Here is a 22,950-nt window from a genome sequence, read left to right as displayed (position 1 = left end):
GGTAGTCCGGGCTGAATTTTGATTTGGAAATGGTAAGGATAGATTTGAAGCCATGAGCTTGGGTAATAGTAAGAAAAGGAAGTAGTATGTGGAGAGAAGACATCTAAAGATTGACCCTTGGGGAACACAGCTTAAAAGGTTGGGAGGAAGTAGAGCGGCTAATGGATGAGACGGGAGGGGGAGGGACAAGAATGAGAACCAGAATAGAAATAGCCCCAAGGAAGAGAATCAACTGTACGTCTTCGCCACTCCTGTCCCAATTCTTTGGAGAACGCCTGGGGTATGTTCTGCGTTAGGAGGCACCTGGTGTGTCTGAGGCAAATAGGTCAACATTCGTGTGTTCTGCCCTTGTTCTAAACTGTATGAGAATGTATGTCTCATTCACAGAAAAGTGAATTCGTGTTTGGTTTAGAAACTTGAAGTTTTCATTTAAAACTCACTTAGGAGGGAAATTCTAAACTGCCGTGACCATCTCTGGCCTCGGCGAATGGAAACAGCTGGTGTGTGCTACTGCCAGACGGAATCTGGGCATCACTGCCGGTCAGCAAGGGTCTAAAATTGTTCCCGGCGAGAACACACGAGGTGCAGCTTTCTGACAAAGGCAGACAGCAGTAGAAGGGCCGCCCTGCGCCCAGAGAGCCAGGCCAGGGTGACAGTGTTGTTTGGGAAAAGGGGCAAAGTGCCCTCAGGAACAGGAACCCCTCTGCTACGGCTTTTTCCCCATCCTGCTTAGCCCACCCGAGCCCAGAGGTGCACGTTGCCTTTGGGAACAAACGTTGTGCAGTTGTTTGCAGATTCGGGCATGCAAATCCTTCAGACATGCACACGTCCTGCTTAGCGGAGCATGGGAAGTGCTGCCCGGACCTACTAACCAGGTCTGCTTTCCGCCACGCCTCGGTCTGAAACTGATTGTGTTAGTTCTGCCTGTCTCATTTGAAGCCTGTTCAGAATGTCATAATCATCCTGGAAATACATAGGCTTGTTTTTAAGTCAATCGTTTTGACCTTGAGAGCTTCATGTTACGTACGTGTGTGAGCATACCCTGAGTTCTCAAGTGAAGAGTGATTGAAAGGGGTGGGTATGCACTGGGGAGCAGAGTCTTCTCCTAGCCTGGGGTTCAAACTCCAGCTCCACCACTTGCTCACTTATGTGACCTTGGTTAAGCTACTTGACCTCACTCTGTCTCCTTTCTCATCAATAAAATGGTTTAGTAGTAGCATCTAGTACTATACATTTGTTCCAAAAATATAATGCTATAATTCATATAAAGACCTTTTAAGAGTATCTGGCATGCCCTAAGCATTCCACTAGAAGTTTATTAATATTATTACAAATTTAGTCATACCCTAGATGTGCCTCTGAGTGCTTTAAAAAGACTATTTGCTTAACTTCTCCTCCCCCCACACACTTCTTCCTAGATGTTTTCAGTTCATCCTATAGTTAAAGATTTCGGTAATACTAATATATAGCCAAGAGACCCTGGAATGCCCCAGTCCCATTCTAGATCCCAGCCACTGCTCCCCTTGAGATGCCCGAGGGAGATGTTGAACAGGAATGAACAGTGGTGAAGGAAGGCATAGGAGCACTTAATCTTTACCAGGACTTGGGCCAGTACCCTCGTGCAGAAGATTCAGATGAGCTGAAAGTCCTAAACAGGACCCTTCAGCACATCTGCCAGTTTCCTGAGGCATATGACCAGGGGGAAACACAAACACAAGGGGATAGATTTGTTCCCGATGCCTCATACTCTGTAGCCTCACCAGAGGGAAATTGATGCCTCAGGTCAGCTTCGTACTGTAGTCCCAGGTAAAAAAGAGACAAAGCTAATCACTGGCTGGTCCAGCGCCTTCTGTTTGGGAGTAGGTGGGTTCTGACCCTTTACGCCTGCGTTTAACACGGAAAGGAAAGAGCTCCACTTCGCAAGTCTGTTGGTTGCGCAGTCATTCCCGCCACTGGAGAGGGGTCCGGTCAATAACCCGCCAGCCCTCACCTCCTCCTTGGGTGGCTTGATTTCCACCTGCTCCCCAAGGTGCCTGCAGAAGGGAGAGGGCTCAGTGGTCTTGCCCCCATCCTCAGCCACTTTTCTTAATCTTTGGGGATTTTAATTCTCATGTTTTCAAGAATGGTAATTGAGCCAATTCTGGATAAAAGGAAGAAAGGAAACAAGGTAAATTGGAAAATGAATTTCCTAAACTTCCTCCCTTTCTTTAACAACTCTTCAAGTTCCTAAAAATGGTTGCTTGGAAAGACTTGCAGTGAAATTGTAAAAGTTTGAGGCTGCTCTGTTCCCAGGAGGAATATGATTTTTAAATAACTGAAATGAAGAGGCTTATGTTACAAAACAGGTCTCCTTCACAGGTGCCGGGTCTGACTTTGGGGAGGGGATGAGCAACAAGCAACCTGTTTTGGATTCTCCCCAGGGGTGGGATACAGTGCAGGAAGGTTAGTACCCTGAGCCTGGGAAAGCTGGAGGAGGGTGAAAACAGGGAAAAAAAGGCAGGACAGGGAGATCTCGCTGGGAAGTACCTAAATGTGTGTGGGTACTAATTTGACCTCTCTGTAAGCAGCTCGCTGCCCTATATCTGATCTTTTGCTTTTTTGATCAAAAACAAAATAAAAACAAAAAACAAACCCACACCTGTTGGGTGGCAGTTATTTCTGAAAAGGAAATAAAAAGTGGAGAAAGCAGGAATGGCGTAAGTTTTTTGACTTCTCAGAGCACGCTAGAGAATACGCGTCTCCTCCCTGAACATCTACACCGTTGCTCCTTGGTTGCTTTCTCAGGGAGGCTGTTTCCCCTGCCATGCGGCTCGAAGTCTCGGGGGACACTTTTTTTTTTTTTTTTTTATATATATATATATTTTTTAATGTTTATTTCTTTTTGAGACAGAGAGAGACAGAGCATGAATGGGGGAGGGCCAGAGAGAGAAGGAGACACAGAATCTGAAGCAGGCTCCAGGCTCTGAGCTGCCAGCACAGAGCCCGACGCGGGGCTCGAACTCACAGACCATGAGATCATGACCTGAGCCGAAGTCGGACGCTCAACCGACTGAGCCACCCAGGCGCCCCTCGGGGTACTCTTTCTAAAGAAATCTGCACGTAAACATACTGGGAAGCCTGTTCATTCAGCACCCAGGGAAGCAGTGGGCCTTATCTCCACTGCCCAGGGGCTCCCTCTGTGAGCCCTACCAGGAGGGTAGTCTCTGAATGCTGGTGCCATCCTTCATTTTGGGAGATACTCAACCAGGAATACCCAGATGGTGCTGCAGTGTAGGCTCCAGGTCTCATTTATAAGTAAAGTGGCTGAGCGTCCACTCAGTGAGCTGAGCATGAGTGGTGGCTTGCAGACAGGGGTTGTGCTTCACTGTTTGTTTGGTTGATGACTGATCTTGGATCTTCTAACTAATGTCTTTCCCCATGATCTTTTCACGGGAATACAGTGTGTGTGTGTGTGTGTGTGTGTGTGTGTGTGTGTGTGTGTAGAGTGCATGTTTGCTATACATGATAATGTATATAATAACACACTTTGCTTTAGGCTTAAAGAAAGTGTATATTACTTCCATCTTTCTTTTAAAATTTTTTTAATGTTTATTTATTTTTGAGAGACGGAGCATGAGTGGAGGAGGAGCAGAGAGAGAGAGAGAGAGAGGGAGACACAGAATCCGAAGCAGGCTCCAGGCTCTGAGCTGTCAGCACAGAACCCGATGCGGGACTCAAACTCATGAACCGCGAGATCATGACTTGAGCCGAAGTCGGCGCTTACCCGACTGAGCCACTCAGGCACCCCTCCATATGTTTTTAATATGAAATTTATTTGTCAAATTGGTTTCCATACAACACCCAGTGCTCATCCCAACAGGTGCCCTCCTCAATGCCCATCACCCACTTTCCCCTCCCCTCCAACCCCCATCAACCCTCAGTTTGTCCTCAGTATTTAAGAGTCTCTTATGGTTTGCCTCCTTCCCTCTCTCTAACTTTTTTTTCCCCCTTCCCCTCGCCCCTGATCTTCTGTTGAGTTTCTCCGGATCCACATATGAGTGAAAACATATGGTATCTGTCTTTCTCTGCCTGACTTATTTCACTTAGCATAACACTCTCCAGTTCCATCCACGTTGCTACAAGTGGCCAGATTTCATTCCTTCTCATTGCCAAGTAGTATTCCATTGTATCTATAAACCACATCTTCTTTATCCATTCATCAGTTGATGGATATTTATGCTCTTTCCATAATTTGGCTATTGTTGAAAGTGCTGCCTTAAACATTGGGGTACAAGTGCCCCTATGCATCAGCACTCCTATATCCCTTGGGTAAATTCCTAGTAGTGCTATTGCTGGGTCATAGGGTAGATCTATTTTTAATTTTTTTAAGAACCTCCACACTGTTTTCCAGAGTGACTGCACCAGTTTGCATTCCCACCAACAGTGTAAGAGGGTTCCTGTTTCTCCACATCCTCTCCAGCATCTATAGTCTCCTGATTTGTTCATTTTAGCCACTCTGACCAGCATGAGGTGGTATCCCAGTGTGGTTTTGATTTGTATTTCCCTGATGAGGAGTAATGTTGAGCATCTTTTCATGTGCCTGTTGGCCATCTGGATGTCTTCTTTAGAAAAGTGTCTATTCATGTCTTCTGCCATTTCTTCACTGGATTACTTATTTTTTGGGTGTGGAGTTGGTGAGTTCTTTATAGATTTTGGATACTAGCCCTTTATCCGATATGTCATTTGCAAATATCTTTTCCCATTCCGCTGGTTGCCTTTTAGTTTTGTTGATTGTTTCCTTTGCAGTGCAGAAGCTTTTTATCTTGATGAGATCCCAATAGTTCATTTTTGCTTTTAATTCCCTTGCCTTTGGAGATGTGTCAAGTAAGAAACTGCTGCGGCTGAGGTCAGAGAGGTCTTTTCCTGCTTTCTCCTCTAGGGTTTTGATGGTTTCCTGTCTCACATTCAGGTCCTTCATCCATTTTGAGTTTCTCTTTATGATTGGTGTAAGAAAGTGGTCCAGTTTCATTCTTCTGCATGTTACTGTCCAGTTCTCCCAGCACCATTTGTTAAAGAGATGTCAAGCTTTCACTTTTTGCAGATGGCATGATACTATACATGGAAAACCCGATAGACTCCACCAAAAGTCTGCTAGAACTGATACGTGAATTCAGCAAAGTCTCAGGATACAAAATTAATGTACAGAAATCATTCTTATACACTAATAATGAAGCAACAGAAAGACAAATAAAGAAACTGATCCCGTTCACAATTGCACCAAGAATCATAAAATACCTAGGAATAATCCTAACCAAAGATGTAAAAGATCTGTATGCTGAAAATTATAGAAAGCTTATGAAGGAAATTGAAGAAGATACAAAGAAATGAAAAAACATTCCGTGCTCATGGATTGGAAGAATAAATATTGTAATGTCAATACTACCCAAACCAATCTACACATTCAATGCAACCCCAATCAAAATTGCACCAGCATTCTTCTTGAAGCTAGAACAAGCAATCCTAAAATTTGTGTGGAACCACAAAGTACCCCAAATAGCCAAAGTAATATTGAAGAAGAAAACCAAAGCAGGAGGCATCACAATCCCAGACTTTAGCCTCTACTACAAAGCTGTAATCATCAAGAGAGCATGGTATTGGCACAAAAACAGGCACATAGACCAATGGAATACAATAGAGACTCCAGAATTAGACCCACAAATGTATGGCCAACAAATCTTTGACAAGGCAGGAAAGAATATCCAATGGAAAAAAAGACAGTCTCTTTACTTCCACATTTTCTGAACCTGACTTACATCAAAAGCAGCTTATCAGAAGAAAATATATTTTCTCAAAAATTATTTTAAGGTCCTGTGGCTTCTTTTTCCTCTGATCTGAGCACAACTCTCACTGTGGGGAAGAATCTAGACAGATTTTGCCCCCACAGGAGATCCCTTTGTCCTCATTGTTATCACCAGTATAACACCATGTGTCCTTTAAGAGTGCTTACTATATGCCAAGTGCTTGATGTGCTTTGTTTTCTAATCCTTACCACCCCACAAGGTAGCTGTTCTATCCCCACCTTGCTGATGAGGAAACAGGCACAGACAGGCTAAGAAACTAGTCTAAGGGAACAACTAGTGATAGAAGAAAGAACCAAAATTCCAGTCTAGGCAGGTATGGCCCAGGGCCCAAGTTCTGCACGCTGCACCATGCTCTCTCCCTGTGACTGCATAATGAACTTGAGCAGTTTCACAGATTATTTTACCACAATAGAACACAAAGGCTTTATGAGAAGCCCTTTCACTCTGAGCATGATGGCCCTGAAGCGCTATTTGCTCCTCTGCTCTAGTCTACACCGTATCATGAAACAGATCGCTCGAAGACCACTTGAAGAGAGGAAGTTCACTTTGTTAAACTGCCAAGAACTAGCTTATACCAAACTTGGCTTTATGATGAATTATATTCTAAGGAGCTTCTAAAATTCAGCTTATGCATGGAGCGCCTGGGTGGCTCAGTCGGTTGAGCATCCGACTTCGGCTCAGGTCATGATCTCACAGTTCGTGAGTTTGAGCCCCACGTTGGGCTCTATGCTGACAGCTCAGAGCCTGGAGTCTGCCTTGGATTCTGTGTCCCGCTCTCTGCCCCTTCTCCTTCCCTCTCTCTCTCTCTCTCTCTCTCAAAAATAAACATTAAAAAACTTAAAAATAAATAAATAATATAAAATAAAATTCAGCTTATGCGTAAGGTTAATAAAATGAATGAATGAATGAATGAATGAATGAGGAAGAAAGGAAAGAATGAGAAAGAAAAGAAGTAACATTCTAAGACTATGAAACACTTTTATTAGGCCTGTGATTCCTATAATGCCTGTAGTCCTCTGGATTGTTGAATAGAGAAAAGTAATAGAAATAGAGATTTTTTTTCCAGCTTTATTGAGATATAACCAAGGTAAAACATTGTATTAATTTAAGGTATACAACATAACGAATGTGATATATATATATATTGCAAAATGATTATCACAGCAAGTTTAGTTAACACAGTCACCTCACATAGTTACAAATTTAAATTTCTTGCTATGAAAGCTTTTAAGATCTGCTGTCTTAGCAACTTTTAAATACACAGTACAGTGCTGCTAACTCTAGTTAGCAGGCCCTGCATTAAACCCCCCAGGGCTTACTCATAACTGGAAGTTTGTACTTTTTGACCCCCTTCACCCAATCCTTCCACCCATCCCCACTGTCCGCCCGTCTCTGGCAACTACCACTCTCTCTGTTTCTATGAGTTCCTTTTTTTGTTAGATTCCACATATAAGTGAAATCATACAGTATTTGTCTTTCTCTGACTTACTTCACTTAGCATAACGCCTTCAAGGTCCAGCCATATTGTCACAAACAGTAGGATTTCCTTCCTTTTTATGGCTGAATAGTATTCCTGTGTGTGTGTGTGTGTGTGTGTGTGTGTGTGTGTGTGTGTGTCTGTACATCACCAGATAGGGATTCTTGTGGGTTTTTTCATGTTTAATATTTTGAGATATATCATTGAAAGTGATTTTAGTTTGTTATCAGCTAAATCAAATATATAAACTTAGGTCATAAGATGGTTTCTGGTATTTCTTTTGTTCTTAAAATAAATTCTCTGTTAGTAATGCATAAAAGCCAACAACTCAAAATGTGTTCTAAAAACAGATTTGTTGAGGCACCTGGGTGACCTAGTCGGCTGAGCATCAGACTCTTGATTTCAGCTCAGGTCATGATCCCAGGGTCGTGGGATATAGCCTGCATCGGACTCTGCACTGAGAGCGGAGCCTGCTTAAGATTCTCTCTCTCTCCCCCTCTGCCCGTCCCCTGCTCACCCTCTCACTCGCTCTCTAAAATAAAAAAAGTAAATAAGTATTTTTAAAAGGTTTGTTGACTCCGTCAGGTCAGAATCCAGGTTTTCCTCCTTTGGACTCCAGAAGTACTTTATACCCTTCTCTGCCTCTTGTGTTTAAGGGCCAGTGTGTACATGCCTGTGTTCTTCCCTAGTCTGGCAGCTTCTCCCGAAGTGAGATTTACTCCCTTGTGAATTTCAACCACTTAGCCAACGCCAGATGGGAAGGAGGGTTAGAGTCATTTTTGGTGAGACTGCTTTGAATCTGTTCGTTTCAGCAGCAAAAAGTGAGAGAAAAAACACCCACATGAGAAAAGACAAACGTGGCTTCTCACTGGTAGCAAACTGCAACAATTTGCAGGGACATAGCTCCTTAGGGGTACGCTGAAATGTTTAAGGAAAATACGTCTGTGAGCACAGGCACTCTAGTAACTATAATTCCACTTTACTGCAGAACACACACGAGGAAAAGCAAAAAGCACAGTCCTGAGAAGTTAAATTTACAAAAACTGGGAAAATTAAATTTTGTGTTTATTTTTTTTTTCAACGTTTATTTTTGGGACAGAGAGAGACAGAGCATGAATGGGCGAGGGGCAGAGAGAGAGGGAGACACAGAATCGGAAACAGGCTCCAGGCTCTGAGCCATCAGCTCAGAGCCCGATGCGGGGCTCGAACTCGCGGACCGCGAGATCGTGACCTGGCTGAAGTCGGACGCTTAACCGACTGCGCCACCCAGGCGCCCCAAATTTTGTGTTTAATAGAGAAACGGATTACTTAACATGACAGCAGTTTGGAAACACGGAATAATTTCCATTCAGTAATGTGTACTTTTTATCCATTCTCATGCATAGCAAAGCTAGTGCCAAGGAGAAATAAAACTACAGGAAAACAATTATTTATCTTCTTACAAACCTCTGAATTTAAACGTTCTGCTGATAACCTGAGGTTCTTAGTTAACAGTTCCGGTCATGTCCCAGCAGTACTACACCCGTGACACACAGAGCCCCAGAACTACATAGACTTCGAGAAGGCTGTAAGTGAAGGTTGTTGGGTTTGCTCCTGCCCTTGATTGTCACTCTCAGTTTTCATGGCCAGTTGAAGACCACCCAGTCTTCAGGTTTTGTCTCTTCACAACATGCGTCAGTTCACTGTTAATCGCAAATCCTAGTAAAGGGTACAGATTAGGAATGTTGTGTCTGGATTTATACCCCAGCCTTACAACTCACTAATTCTTTGAATTTAAACAACTTAATCTCACTATGCCTCAGTTTCCTTTTCTGTAAAATAAGGATAAAATACCTTCCTCAAGAGTACTGTTGTAAGGACTCAGTGAATATAGAGCTTAACATGTTATTCTCAGTTTTTAGCAGTTCATTGTTATATGTTGTGATGGTTCTTTGTTTTGACACATCGATATTATAATAGCATATACGCTCGTAACCACCGTGCTTTGGTGTCCAGTTCTTTCTTTCTGCTTCACCTGTCTCCCCCCACCCCCCACTAGTAGCTCCACACACCCCATACTTTTTCTGTTTCCTGTTTAGGGTTACAGATGCAGAGCCTTCTGTCCAGATCTATTGCCTGTGACTTCTAATCTATAGGGATGGAAAGTATCTTGAGCCAGTGTATATAAAGCCATTAGAATAACCACATGTTTTACTTGTAAGCCAAGATTTTCATAGAAGGCTGCCCTTCAGTGAATATAGTCTGAAGAAAACTTTCAAAACACCCAAGCAAAAAGACCTTACCCCACCATTACTTAGAGATTTAACGAAATACAGCCACTCTAAATGGTTACCGGTCATAGAGGCTTAAGAAGTAAAATTAGATGAACCTATGGGAAATCTGGAATCCTCACTGTTAATGCCATCTTGCACACTTTGTGTTAAGGGTCCTTGGACATGTCTTGGGTAGCTTAACTACTTGGACACGACTTGTCTCTGGATACCCTGAAGTAGGTGTAAGGCCTCTGTAATCCACGTGTGTTATTCCTGCTCAACTGTCCACACCTTCATTCGTGAGGGAAGGGATGGTGTTTCCCAGCCCATCAAGCTGGACTTTTCAATGAAGACATTTTAAGTTGTAATTCCCTCACTGAAAAGTAAATGCTAAACTCTCCAAAGGAATAGTCTCTGAAATATGAGGCAGAAAGCAGCAGCAGGTGCACAGAGTGATGGAGCGCTCCTTGTCAGAGACCCCTGGAGAGCTCTTTCTGCCTTGCTGTCCCTCTAGTTGATCCTTCTACAATAGAGCTTTTCACAAGACTTTGCCAGCTTATGCAGGTGTGAGGACTCCCAAAGCACCTTTGTCGGCATTCAGGAATCTTAAGGCAAGAGAGTGCACTGGGGCAGAGGAACACACATGACGGTCATGGGCCCAAGTCAGCACTTGCAGATTTCTCAGCACTGTTTCATACTCTAAGGAAGTGCCGAACCACTGGGCATGAGGACTGTAACGTACTCGATTTCCTGGATATAATTTAAAAGATTCTTGTGGGTAAGGGTAGGGTATGGTTTAGAGAGAACCTAAAGTTATTAGCCCTATTGGTAGGTAATTAATGCCTGCGGGCAGGGTGTTGCTGGCCAGAATCGTCACCCTCTGCTGGTGGGGTTGCAACATGGCAGAGCTGTAGAGAGACTGATACCCAGGGGAAAGAGCCAGGCTGCCACCAGGTTCTCTGTCCTCCAACAACAGAAAGAACTTCATATGCTGCTAAGAGCCATGGCAGAATGAATTTTGGTTTTAGGGGCTTTGGAGTACTCACAAATGATTGTAGTGAGCAAAACATAGGAGAATGGGAAGAAGAAGTGAGCAGCCTGTGAGCCACAGATCCTTTGCAGCTTTCAAAACTAAAACCTCAAGTGACAACCAGAAAGTTGTCTATGAAGTAATTCAGAGTAAGTCTGCAACTCAAGGTTTAGTTGTTAGTAACTGACTCTCTGGAGTAGTCTACATATTTTCCTCTTTAAAGTATTGTTTTAACTGTTCCTTTAAGTATTGGTTAAGTCATAAGGTTATTGTAATAAAGACCAGTGTCTTTATCAAAAGAGTCTCCCTTGTCCATATTCAGATAATGGATTTAATGACTATTAGATCAAAATCACGTAGTGGGCAGTAACACACGTGTCCCGCGTCGTCTTCCCAACACACTTTGACTGCTCCCATCTCTCTTTGCCATTGTAGCCAGAGTACGTGACCTACAATGCAGACCTGATCGTGTCACTTCATTGTGTGAAGTCTTTTGTTAGCTCTTATCAGGTTTCCCCCACTATCCAAAAGTAGAGCGTTCCTGTAAAACCTTTTATAAGTTGAAGTGGCATAAAGCAAAGAAGTAATTACCTTAATTTATATGGAAAATTTTTTGAGTGTTCCCAGACCCAAAAAATAACCTCTCTTAGGCTTTTCAGATACTTTAGGACACATCATGCTAGTGGGTGCCCAAAATAAATCCAGGTAAAGCCCAGATGCTTGCAGCCACAGTTCAAAGCTATGGTGGCTTGATGTGAAATGTAGTTCCAGGGGAAGGAGCGTGGTGGAGCCACTCCCTCTTCCAGGTGTGTGCTGCCTCTGTACCTGCCCACTGCCAAACAAACACTGAACACTATTTTTGCTTTTAGCTTTTGTTCATAAAAACGAAAATCCGCTTCAGGTGTCTTTCGTTTAGCGAAAACAGATGCTAACATAGGTGTTTCATAAAAGCAAAGTGGCATAACACGAACTTCGGAAAAGCAGGGGATACCTGTATGTGCATATATACGTATGTACCCATACACATATACACATTCGTGTATATATGTACATACACATATTTGTGCGCGTGTGTGTGTTTGTGTGTGTGTGTGTGTGTGTGTGTGTGTGTGTGTGTGTCATGGGCAGGTATAGATCAGTATCCAGTAAGGGTCTTAGTAATGTCTTAAAGGAGGCTCTGTCTCCATGCAGCTGCTTGCTGTCACCTGAAGCATGATTATATCACCTGCCCACTGAATCTGCATACTCTCCTGCTGCATGGAGCCTATTCAGAAATGTTACAGACACTCTCAGGATTCTGATCACTTTTCGTCTGCTACATTGAGAAGCCTGAGTCTCTCTAGTTCATCTTTGGATGCATTCAACAAACATATCCATATGTCTACCATGTGGCTGCATGAAAACTGTGAAGTGTGTATGAATGGTCACTAGTCCTTCAGCGATCATGTCTCAGTCACTCCTCCCTGTCCTCCACAGCCATCTCTCCAGTGTCCATCCCAGCCTCAATGTACACAACTTTGCTGGCATGTCCTTTTAGTGAATCATGGGAAATCTATCACACAAGACTCTCCCTATGTGGGGATGGGTTTCTTTCCATCAGATGCCTCTTAATTCACTCTCATAAACCATCAAGGTCACTTCCTTAAGAGAGCCATGGTCTGGAGGGAGGCTTGCGGCTATCTTATAGGGCCAGGTACAGGGGCTGTTACCAGAGCACTGCAGGTTGCTGGTATCATGTTTGTGTTGGCAGAGGAAGTGTTTTCTAATAAAATGTTTTTGTCTTGTCTTTTAGCTTACATTTTACTATGGTACTATGGATGCTTGGTGTCCAACAAAATACTATGAAGACATCAAGAAAGATTTTCCAGAAGGAGATATTCGACTCTGTGAGAAAAAATTACCTCATGCTTTTATCATCCATTTTTATGGAGAAATGGCTGGCATGATAGCTGACTGGCTAAAGGATGATCTGTCCAAAATAGAAGCCCTGACACATGGAAGCGTCACTGACAGCTAGTACATAGCAGCAGTAGGTGTGCTGTCTCTTAGTAGTTAGTAGTGTACTTAGTAGGTAAGTGTCTGGTGTTAATGTCTGATACTAGAAGACGTGGCTTGCTGTCAGCTCCGAGCTAGCTCCCCATACTACAGACTGAAGTAAGCCCAGTTGGTGAAAAATGCCATAGGCTTAACAGAAACATTCTCCAAGACTCAGGGAACACAGTGATCAGTGATCTAAACAAGACCTTTTCTGTTTGCACGGGATACCCAGTTGGCACTATGCAGTTTATTCAAGTGGGCAGGATGCTTGCAGACAAAAGGAGGTCTAAATTCAGTTGGTTTTAATTGAGTTACCTTGTAGAACAGGCTCTCCTAGAGGAAATTACAAAAATGTAAAAGAGATCAGTGAATGCTAAGTGTATAGTCAGAATGTAAGTGTATGTGATCATGAGGACGCACATTCCAATAGCAGGAAGTGATGACTAGTGGGCCTTGGCAGTGGACCTGGGTCTCCCTTAAGGACAGGAGCTAGAGATCAGCCCGGACTAACTTTGTACAGGTCCTGGCTGAGCTCATCAGAATCAGACTGGATGCCAGGCCAGCCTGCAGGACCTCCCCTCACCCCCCGCTCCGACCTGTTACTACCTTGCGTTGGGTCACAGGCCCCCAGCGGGGCCAACATCAGGGGAGGTACTGCTTGTCTCCATCTCTAAAAAGCTTCTCTGAGGAGTGAGACTTCCTGATCTTCCTGCATTACACAGAGAATAAAGTTCACCAGACATTCCACTGGTGAAGGAACCAGGAAGAGCTGTTGAAGGATCCTGACTGTGCCTCCTGCCGCAAGACAGCCAGCAAGCTCTGTGCTGAGCCTGCCAGGTTGTGAGCTCGCTGCAGGCTCCTCTTCTGCAGGGCCCAGATGGGGAGGCCCTGGGTTGTCCAAAGCCAGTCTGTACCTGCCTTGTGGACTTGCCCCTTCTGTGTTTTTTCCAATAAAACTACACTGAGGGCCAGCTATGAGCTAAGTACTGTGCTAGGCATTGAGGATAGAGTTCTTAGCTATGCCATGATTCTTTTCTTCTGCAAATCGTCCAGTAAGTAATTTTTGAGAGGGCATCTTTCAATTGCTGAATAGAGAAGGACCATAAATGAGTTCTACATTTCTGCCTTGGCTTTGTGAGTTGGAAAGAAGTTATTTTACTAATGAACCAAAACAATCCATTAAATTATGTGAATTCACCTTCTCTGGATGCCTTGAGGACCAGTAGAGAAGAAGCTTTTTCTCCAGCCTGGAGCAGGCTCACAATATTTCTGCCTTCCCTAAAATGACTCAATCCTGGGATCCTAGGAGCCAATAAATCCCACTGACAGCAGTAATAGTTGACAGTTGATCAAAAACATTCAGTTTTTTTCCTAGAGGAGACCCCTCATGGCGTTATCATTCCGAAAGAACAATAGAATGTTGTCCTTCCTTTCAAAGCCTAAAGCCCCCTGATGAAAGCTTCAGCTCTGATATGCTGCCAACCCAGTGGTGAGGGTTGAACGAGTTACTGTCCCTTGGCATGGCATCTGCATCAGAGCAAATGACTTCTCAGAGGGGAAGAGCCAAGTGCTCCTGGCCCCGGAGATAAACCAGGAGACACAGGCCACTGGCATAGGGCTACACACGAAATCCTGATTGGCCGCTGTGTGGGTGGGCCTTCTGGAAATCTGGTGTCAGAAGCTCCGATTCACCACTCCGAACTGCCTTGCACATAGGAGATGCTCATAGTACTAACTTGAAACCTTTGACCAAGTCCTGGTGAATCACACCTACTCAGAGAATAATAGCATCGCCAGCTCTTCTTTCAGCATTAGTTTGTATTACTCTGTCCGAATATATGACATTGTGTCTTATGGTTGTTTTTCAGAGCTTAAATAAATGATGAAAAGTAGAAGATACGGGCTCGTTTTCTGTTTATCATCCAATCGCCAAATGAATTTTCAAAATAAATGTTTAACCAACACTTAGAACTGCCTGGCCTGACCTCTGTATGGGGGGCGGGGGTGCATGGTACCGTCTGAACAGGCTCCTGAGTTAGACTTGGACCCAAGTCTCTCTGTTGGATTTTCTCATTCCTCCTTTTAGAGAAGAATCTGATTTCAGGAGATTGGAGTTCATTTCCTTAGAAATTAAACAATGCACTGAATATTTCCATGCATATATACGACATGATAAGGTATACAGGAACTCTGGAGGCCTTGTCACCTGTGTGATTTTTAGACAACTTTCTCTAATTTCTCCATGCATCAGTGTCCTCACTTAAAAGATAGGATTAATGGGGCGCCTGGGTGGCCGGTTGAGCATCCAACTTGGGCTCAGGTCATGATCTCATGGTTCATGAGGCCGAGCCCCACATTGGGCTCTGTGCTGACAGCTCTGAGCCTGGAGCCTACTTCAGAGTCTGTTGTCTCCTTCTCTCTCTGCCCCTCCCCCACTAACATTTTGTGTGTGTGTGTGTGTGTGTGTGTGTGTGTGTGTGTGTGTGTGTCTCAAAAATAAACATTAAAAAAAGTATATTTTGCTTCATATGGGTTTATCTAGTGCTGAGTGAAAAGTCTAAGCTGGAGTCATGACCAGTGGCCTTGGCCAGGCTGCTCTGGGCCAGGGGACAGAGAGAATCTCCAGAGGCAGTTCCTGGGGCTCTCATGTTCGAGGTGGCCAGGCATCTCTCACCATCCACTTCTCCACCCAACCCTTGGAGAGCCAGGGACCTCTAAAGGCTTGATTTTTTTTTTCTTCACCCTACATTATATTAAAATTAATTCCATATTAGACTAAAAAGACATGATAACTTAATGCAATGCTTGATTCTGAATTAGATACTTTCTTTAAAAAACATTGTTGGGAAGTTTGCACAACTTGACTGGGATCTACAGGTGAACTGGGAGTAAGAGATCAGTGTTCATTTTCTGACTTCAGTGGTTGGATTGTGGAAAAGAGGATGTCCTTATTTGTACTCTGCAGACACACTGAAGTGTCTGGGGGTGGGCTGGGGCATCATGTCCGTTTGCTCTCACATGGTTCAGAGGAAACAAAATGTTCTTGGTACTTGTAACTTTTTTGTAAGTTTGAGATGAGTTTGAAATCTATAAAAATAATTTTTAAAAATCCACCATGTTCTCTCCTGCATCTGTCTCTCATGGATGCTTTTCTAGAAAATAAAGTTCTTTGGGGCGCCTGCATGGCTCAATCAGTTGTGTGTGTCCAACTCGGTTTTGGCTCAGGTCATGATCTCACATTTTGTGAATTCGAGCCCCACATTGGACTCTGCACTGATGGGATTTTAGATTTGAGGAAGGCTTTTGTTTATTTTTAATGGGTTAATTGAGTTCATGCGTATAGCATCTAGCACCTTGTCTGGCTTACTGTAGATGCTCTGTAAAATGGTAGCTAAAAGAAAAGGCTAGCAAACTTGCTTTTCTCTTACTGTGTCTTCTCTTTGGTGCAGCAGAGGACCCGGTGACCTCTCAGCTTCTGCATTTTTTCACCCAGCCTGCAACTTGATTCTTGCAGTCTTAACATTTCTGGTTCATACTCAGGGGGAGGGACAGTTACCACCCTCCCCCCTCAGCTTTCTGGCCCAAGGCCATGCAGTCTTCCCACACAGAGCAGAGGATGCTCAAACAGCACCTTGAGGACCTTATGGTAGATTTAGAAAAGATGCAGGAAGCAAAACATTCCTTAACATGAGACATCATCTTTGTTCCTAGCCTTCTCTTGCGGGAAAGAAGAGGACATACTTGGGCCGCACTGTCCCATGGGAAATGAGGTTTAAAGAGAGGTCAGTGGCTGGAACTAAGTGTGCTCTGTGAACACATCTCACTTTGGGCCATGTGGGGAACCACTGTGGAACATGGGTCTGGCCTCTCCCACCAGACTGAAGGCTCTAGGTTGCCATAGTTCTGTGAAGAGGAAACCCCCAGAAGGAGAGTGGAGAAGACTGCTCCTAGTACCAGAAGGACAGGTGAGAGAGAGGAGAGAGCCCATAGAAGCCACCGCCCTCCCTTCACATTGTTTCATGTGGGCCTCGTGGTCCCATGAGGTTATGGCCACACTCACTACGGATTACCACAGAGGTGACAGGTAAGTGACTGGCTGAAGAGCTCACAGCTACTGAGAGGCGGCAGGAATTCAAAGGCAGCCTCTACTCCAGAGCCAAGATCCCTCCCCTTTACACGGCACCGTGCTGCCTCCTGGAGGCACCAGTGGGCAGTCCAGCAAGAGCAGAGGGCTGGCACAGGAGTGGAGAGAAGGGAAATGAGGGCCAGGTTGGCAGGTCATGTGGTTGGTAACAATGGAATAGTTTGAGAAGAATGAGGGAGCAGAGTGTGTGGCGGGAGGTGGGGCTGGGGTACATAGGGCAGTGAATTGCAAGGAGTCACAGCAGAGGCTGCCGTCCCTCCTTCTGACCTCTGCTCTCTGCCACAGCTGCCTTGTCCCTCCTTCTGACCTCTGCTCTCTACCACAGCCACCTTGGCCCTTCAGGCACTGGTGTCTCTGACCGCACCTGCACCCTGAGAACATTGGAGTCAACTGCTCCAGCTCTGAGAGTGCCCATGTCTCTACTGCCCACCCCCAGACTCAGCCCCAAACGCCAACTACTCCTGCCCCCCAGCATAGACCCTTCCTCCCCCCAGAGGGAGGGAGCCCTCACGGTGCCCTGGCCAGGTCTCTACTGGAGTACTTACCAGCTATTCCCAGAATTCTACTTTTCCAGTCTGCTCCTCCCCGCCCCTGCTGCCAAACTCTTCCCTGGCCTTAAAAGGAAAGTTTGAGGACATGGGACTTGTGTCTTCATCATCTCTGTGTTCTCAGGGCTTATAGAATAGGGCCTGCCACACAGAATATTCAATAAGTTTTACCTGAATTAATAAAAGTTTCTACCATACCTGAGGGTCAAGGTCTCAAGAAACACAGTCCTCTCAGTCGGTCGGACTCTCAGGGAATCATGTCTCAGGGACTCTTCATCCCTCACAACTGAATGTGTAAGTGGAAATGTAAAGTGGACCAGCTCTTTTCTGCCTTAAGCCTTTCCTCAGCTGAGCTGTGCACAACCGGGACGGACGGACTCAAGCACGTCGACTGTTGGCTTTCTGGCTCCAGGGACTGCAGAAAGCGAGGCCCCCACACTTCATGGCCATTCTGGTCCCCTCCAAATGCAACTGTTATTTCCATTCTTCTATGGTTAGAAAGCCTCTGGAGTTTGGGTATTAGCAACTACCAAATATGCAGTTATTATTTGTTGAGCGTGAACCCCATGCAGCACCCCTGAGTGGGAATTACAGCAACAACACACAAGACCACGCTCCGGACAGCAAAGCGTTTTCATTTTGTGGTACATTCCTCAGACATTCTGGCAGAGGGACCTGTGCTGACCTCCCTACATTGGGACACACTTCCTCGCTGGGTTAAGTCTATGGGAAAATTCCTCTTCCCTGGGAAGGGAATGTGACCCTGTGACTGGGCGTCCATTACAGCCAGGGGGTGCGGGTGCACCTGCAGGGCCTCCCTGCTCACAGAGGGACTAGGATCCCGCCTCTGCAAATCCACCCTGCTCAGGCCCCGCACCGCAGCTGGGCTCCCTCCTACTGGCCACTGCCGAAGGGCCGCGCACCTGCATGCTATTAGGACTGGCAGACGCCCACAGCCTCGCAGGCGGTGGCTACACACTGGTGACATGTTGCAAAGGATGAGCTTCTCCCCAGATCACTGTTCCTTCTGGATAGAAGAGTGCGGGATTCCCGGGAGCACAGGAGCACAATGCATCCACAACCAGGTCAGGCAGCGCCACCCTCAGCGGGACAGCACGTGGCACGCATGTGCCTTGGCTGCTGGGCAGTGAGTGGGCACTGGGCACACCAGGGTGCGCCAGAGGGAGCAGGGCTGGAGGTCTCCACCTCCCGTTAATCTCAGTCACTGTGCACCTTTCAGACTTGCTCTCATCAGTGTTTGGGGAACAGGATAAAGTGCTAAATCCCACCCCTGACTTTGCTTTCTCCCTGTAACTACCCCTTCTCTGCTCACCGGGTAACCCCCTAACCATGGAAGGCCAGGGTAGGCCAAGTGGAGACTGAGAAATAGGAAAGCGAAGAACCAGCCAAGAATTGTTGGAAACAGCATGACGAGACTACACTTTTCAATGGCACGGTCACAAGTCTTACACTTTCACATACCTACCACATAAGTTAGTTGAAAGGCTAATATAATTCCCTTCCAATGAAAAAGACTCTTTAGTAATGAAATTAAGAAGCGAAAGGGGAGCAGACTTTCTTGAGCTACCTTTCACGGGAGAGAGACTAGCATTAACACGCTGCAGAAGCAGCCAATTACAGTAGACACGTGCTGCCATCGCTCTGCAAATAGGTGGGTCCCACTGGCCGTACCCAGATCCCGGAGGAGGTCATTCTGGTAACAAGTCATTAGTGAGGGCAGTTCCTGTCACCTTCCCACAACTGCTGCTCTGTCACTCATCCTCTCCCAGAAATACTTAAGGAACAGATGAAATCACTTTCTCTTTCCTCTGTTGTAGAAAAAGTTGTGAGGGCGGAACAGCTGTAGAACGCTGTGTAGCCGGTGCTCTCCTGCCTGGTCTGGGACAGCCAAGGCGGTGCCGCTGAGCGCAGATCTTTGTACTTGTCTGAAGAGCACTGAGCAAAAGCGGCCCGTCCCATTTGCTGTAGGACTCTGTTGCTTTCCCTAAAATCTATAATTGGCCTTGCAGAGCAAGCTGCTACCGTCGGGCGTTATGCCTTTGGATTTCTGAGACTCGACAGTGCCACCTCTGGAATGGGAGCGCTCAGGCTTTCTGAAGTGAGACAGATCCCACAGCAGCCTGGCCTGTAAAGAGCACAACCTTTCACTGGGACTGTGTTTGCAGTGATGATGTTCACTCATCCCAAGTGGCAGTGTCTGGGGTGCCGGGTGGCTCAGTCAGTTAAGCATCCAACTTCAGCTCAGGTCACGATCTCATAGTTCATGGGTTCAAGCCCTGCATCAGGCTCTGTGCTGACGAGCCTGGAGCCTGCTTCAGATTCTGTGTCTCCCTCTCTCTCTGCTCCTCCCCTACTCCCTCTCTGTCTCTGTCTCCGTGTCTGTGTGTCTCCCTCTCTCAAAAGTAAATAAAACATTAAATAAATAAATAAGGCAGTATTCTTTTTCCAAAGGGACAGTGTCTTCCACTGCATTCTGGCCTCTTCAACCCTGAACCCAAGCTGGGGTGCTTCCCCATGCAGTGTGGGGCTGTGCAGTGTCCTGCAGAGCCACACCAGTCACAGAGCCCCAGGGAGCAGCAGCGCATGCAGAGGCCCCCATCTGTATGCACTTGACAGCCTGAGGTGTGTCAAGGGGGGACAGTCAGCATAAAGGCGGACAGACCCGGCGATACCCCGCACCCCCCTTTCCATGCAGTCATCCAAACGCCTGAACGGTTGGCTTCCATTCTTAGTGTTGAGCAGTGGGAGAAGACCATCAGAGAAAGGCTGAATAACGAGGCAAAAAACAGTTCTCGAAAGACCAGCCAGGAGCAGGTTTATCAATAAAATATTTAATCACCTTATCTGTACAAAATATTAAAATGGTTAATGAAGAGTATACAAGCATGTTTAACAAATATATACTGCTATAGAAACGTCAAGAAAAATAGAGATTGCTGTTTTACAGTTCATTTACATTCCGATATGTACAATCTATTTAAACTTGAGAATACATATACACAGTGGATTTGTACCTGACCTTGAAGAGCTCCCTGCCAACCACCCTGGGCATGGGCAGCATTCACGACATCAGTTCATGCTGCCCCAGTGGCCCGTGGAACAGCAGGGATACAGCCTGGTCTCCAGCCTCCAAGTCTCAGAGCTCTGCTCTGGCCAAACCAGAGCTAGAAGGACTGCCAGCAAAGGAGAGTTCAACTTGCATTAAGTGAGTTTAAAATTCTCACCACTTTTCCCGTCTTACTCCCGAGCAAAGCTGAGAAATAGTGGGTATCATTGCGAAATGAAAGGGACTTCAACCCCCATCAAAATAATACATTTTGGTATGTATTGAGCTGTGACAGCATTCCTGTCACTTTGAGTTTTGCCCATTTCCTTAAAATCACAGTATTGGCAGCGGGGTCAAGGTGGCTCACTAAGGGGCAGGCAGCTACTGGCCACCTTAAAGCAGAGCCTGCTTAAACAGAGGGATGCTACAAGCTGGTGCAAGAGTTCTGCAGAAACCTCTTTATACAAACATATATACGTATGTGTATTAAAAGTTTTCCAAACTTTTCAGAATCTCCTTGTCTCATGTGCTGAAGGGCAAGTTGCAGTCAGCATGCTAATCCTTGTAAAAAAAAAAATGCATTAACATTTTCATTTGGGACGAAATACTTCCAGCTGAAAGGCCTAAGGTGACTCAGTTATGACTCTTTGTCACAGAAAACATAAAAGTTGTTTGCACTACCGTAAAAAGTGAAATACAAAACAAACAAACAAACACAAAAATCCAAAACAACAACAGCAACGACAAACCAGCAATTATTGTAGGGAAGCTTATGTTCAAGCTGTGATTTATTCAAGGCAGAGAATGCCAGAGAAATTCCACTTTCCAGAGTCTCTGTTCCTGGCTTGGAACACTTGAGTATTTCCCAGCCAGAAAATACATTCTTGCTTTCTCCCTGAACATGCATCATCATTTTCTAAACAGAATGCTGAATGGCTGGCTTTCCTCGGACTCTGATCGGCCCTGACCCGGAAATATAAGTTGCAAAGAAAAATAAGTCCTGCTTGTGAAGGCACCCCTTCCTCAAACCAGCCTGTTCAACCTCAAGCCAAGTTATTGCCGTCCCGAGCCCTGGGGGAAACCTCGGACACGTGTGTCTTTTGCTGCCCTCGGCAGCCTTCATGCGCTCGGACATAAACATGCAGACCAGGAAACGCTTTCTGTACACCTTGTCAGACTCACTCCGCTGAGAAGTCCAGGCTAGGGCTGCCCAGGTGTAAGAGGTCTGAGAGAAGCCAGGCTTGTCGGGAAGATGTGCAAGTAAGTAAAACAGCTACAACGTGTGGCAGATTCCCCAAACCACCTTGCCCCTTCCCATCTTACAGCCCAGGGAGGGCCCTCAGAGGAAGTGCGGCCTGTGTGCCTCCCACTGGTTTGTGTTTGCCTCCAATTCAGCAGGACTCCGAAGAGTAAGCCTTACAGGGAATCTGGTTTTTGTTCAGCCACAAGCACACCTCGGCACCAGAAAGAAGGTTCAGATGAGGTTCTAGATTCCTGTAGCCAAGTGTCGGAGCAGGGCGTAAGCTCAGAACAGGCATCTCGCCCCGCGGTAGGCGGGTGTGTTCGCCACTGCTAGTTGGAGCAGTGCAGAGAGGACTTTGCAAAGAAGACAGCCACGGGCCCACCTCCTGCCTAGCCACATCTCCAGCTACCGCTGCACCACACTCCTGTTTGCCAACAGCTCAAAAGATCGTAAACTAGAAACGCAAAACCAAAGCCGCTGGCCGCATCCGGAAAGGTCTGTACTGCCAGGCTGAAAGGTGCCTGGGACTTGACCATCAGAAGCTTTTCCTTGTTTTTCTAGACAACTTATTTCAGCTTCCTATAACTGACTTAGAAAAAGGATACAAAATTTCTGCCACTACAGCTTTTACCAGGTGAGCCTCTCTGGGATGAAGAGTTTCTAAACTCGCAGAAGAAAGTGCTTCATATGCCAGCGTGCACAGCTGTCTGTCCCGTCAACAGACTCACCTGACTATAGATACCCCTCCCTCTGGAAGCTTCCATGCATGCTGCAGCCCCCTTGTCATTGTAGGGGGATGCACGGGAGAGAAACCAGCCCTTTCTCTCGCAGCCCAGACCCAGACACTCACACACACCGATGTGAGTGACATCGCAGGATTACTCCCTGGAGACCTGCACAGGCAGGAGCGAGAGGATCATCGCCCTCCACTTGTGCTGCTGGGAGGATGTGCTTGTACTTTTCAACAACTCTAAGCACAGCTTGAAATGCAGACCAGTTTTGGGGCGCCTGGGTGGCTCAGTCAGTTGAGCGTCCAACTTCGGCTCACGATCTCTCGGTTCGTGGGTTCAAGCCCTGCATCGGGCTCTGTGCTGACAGCTTGGGGCCTAGAGACTGCTTCAGATTCTGTGTCTCCTTCCCTCTCTGTCCCTCCCCTGCTCACGCTCTCTCTCTCAAAAATAAAATAAACATTAAAAAAAAGAGAAATGCAGACCAGTTTTTTTGATGATCTCACACTCTTTGACTCCACCCTCCCCTGGTTGCTCTGCTGAAACTGCTGCTGCCGCCATTGTGAAGCCCCAAGCGACATCTG

General features: G+C 45.9%; 1 protein-coding gene across 2 annotated transcripts in view; it reads left to right on the top strand.

The window, feature by feature from the left end:
* The window catches only part of LDAH (lipid droplet associated hydrolase), a 112,652-nt gene extending 98,048 nt beyond the window's left edge, over positions 1-14,604 (top strand). For both annotated transcript variants that reach the window (XM_040496155.1, XM_040496156.1), the window contains exon 7: positions 12,392-14,604. In XM_040496155.1, coding sequence (XP_040352089.1) covers positions 12,392-12,616 — 225 coding nt within the window. In that variant the 3' untranslated portion in view covers positions 12,617-14,604. The remainder of the gene's footprint in view (positions 1-12,391) is intronic.
* Positions 14,605-22,950: the final 8,346 nt, after the last annotated feature.

The sequence above is a fragment of the Herpailurus yagouaroundi genome, unplaced genomic scaffold (genome assembly GCF_014898765.1).
Source record: "Herpailurus yagouaroundi ecotype Mexico unplaced genomic scaffold, PumYag 188, whole genome shotgun sequence".
Lineage (NCBI taxonomy): Eukaryota > Metazoa > Chordata > Mammalia > Carnivora > Felidae > Herpailurus > Herpailurus yagouaroundi.
Note: the sequence above shows the minus strand (reverse complement) of the source record. Positions and strands in the feature narration are given on the sequence as shown.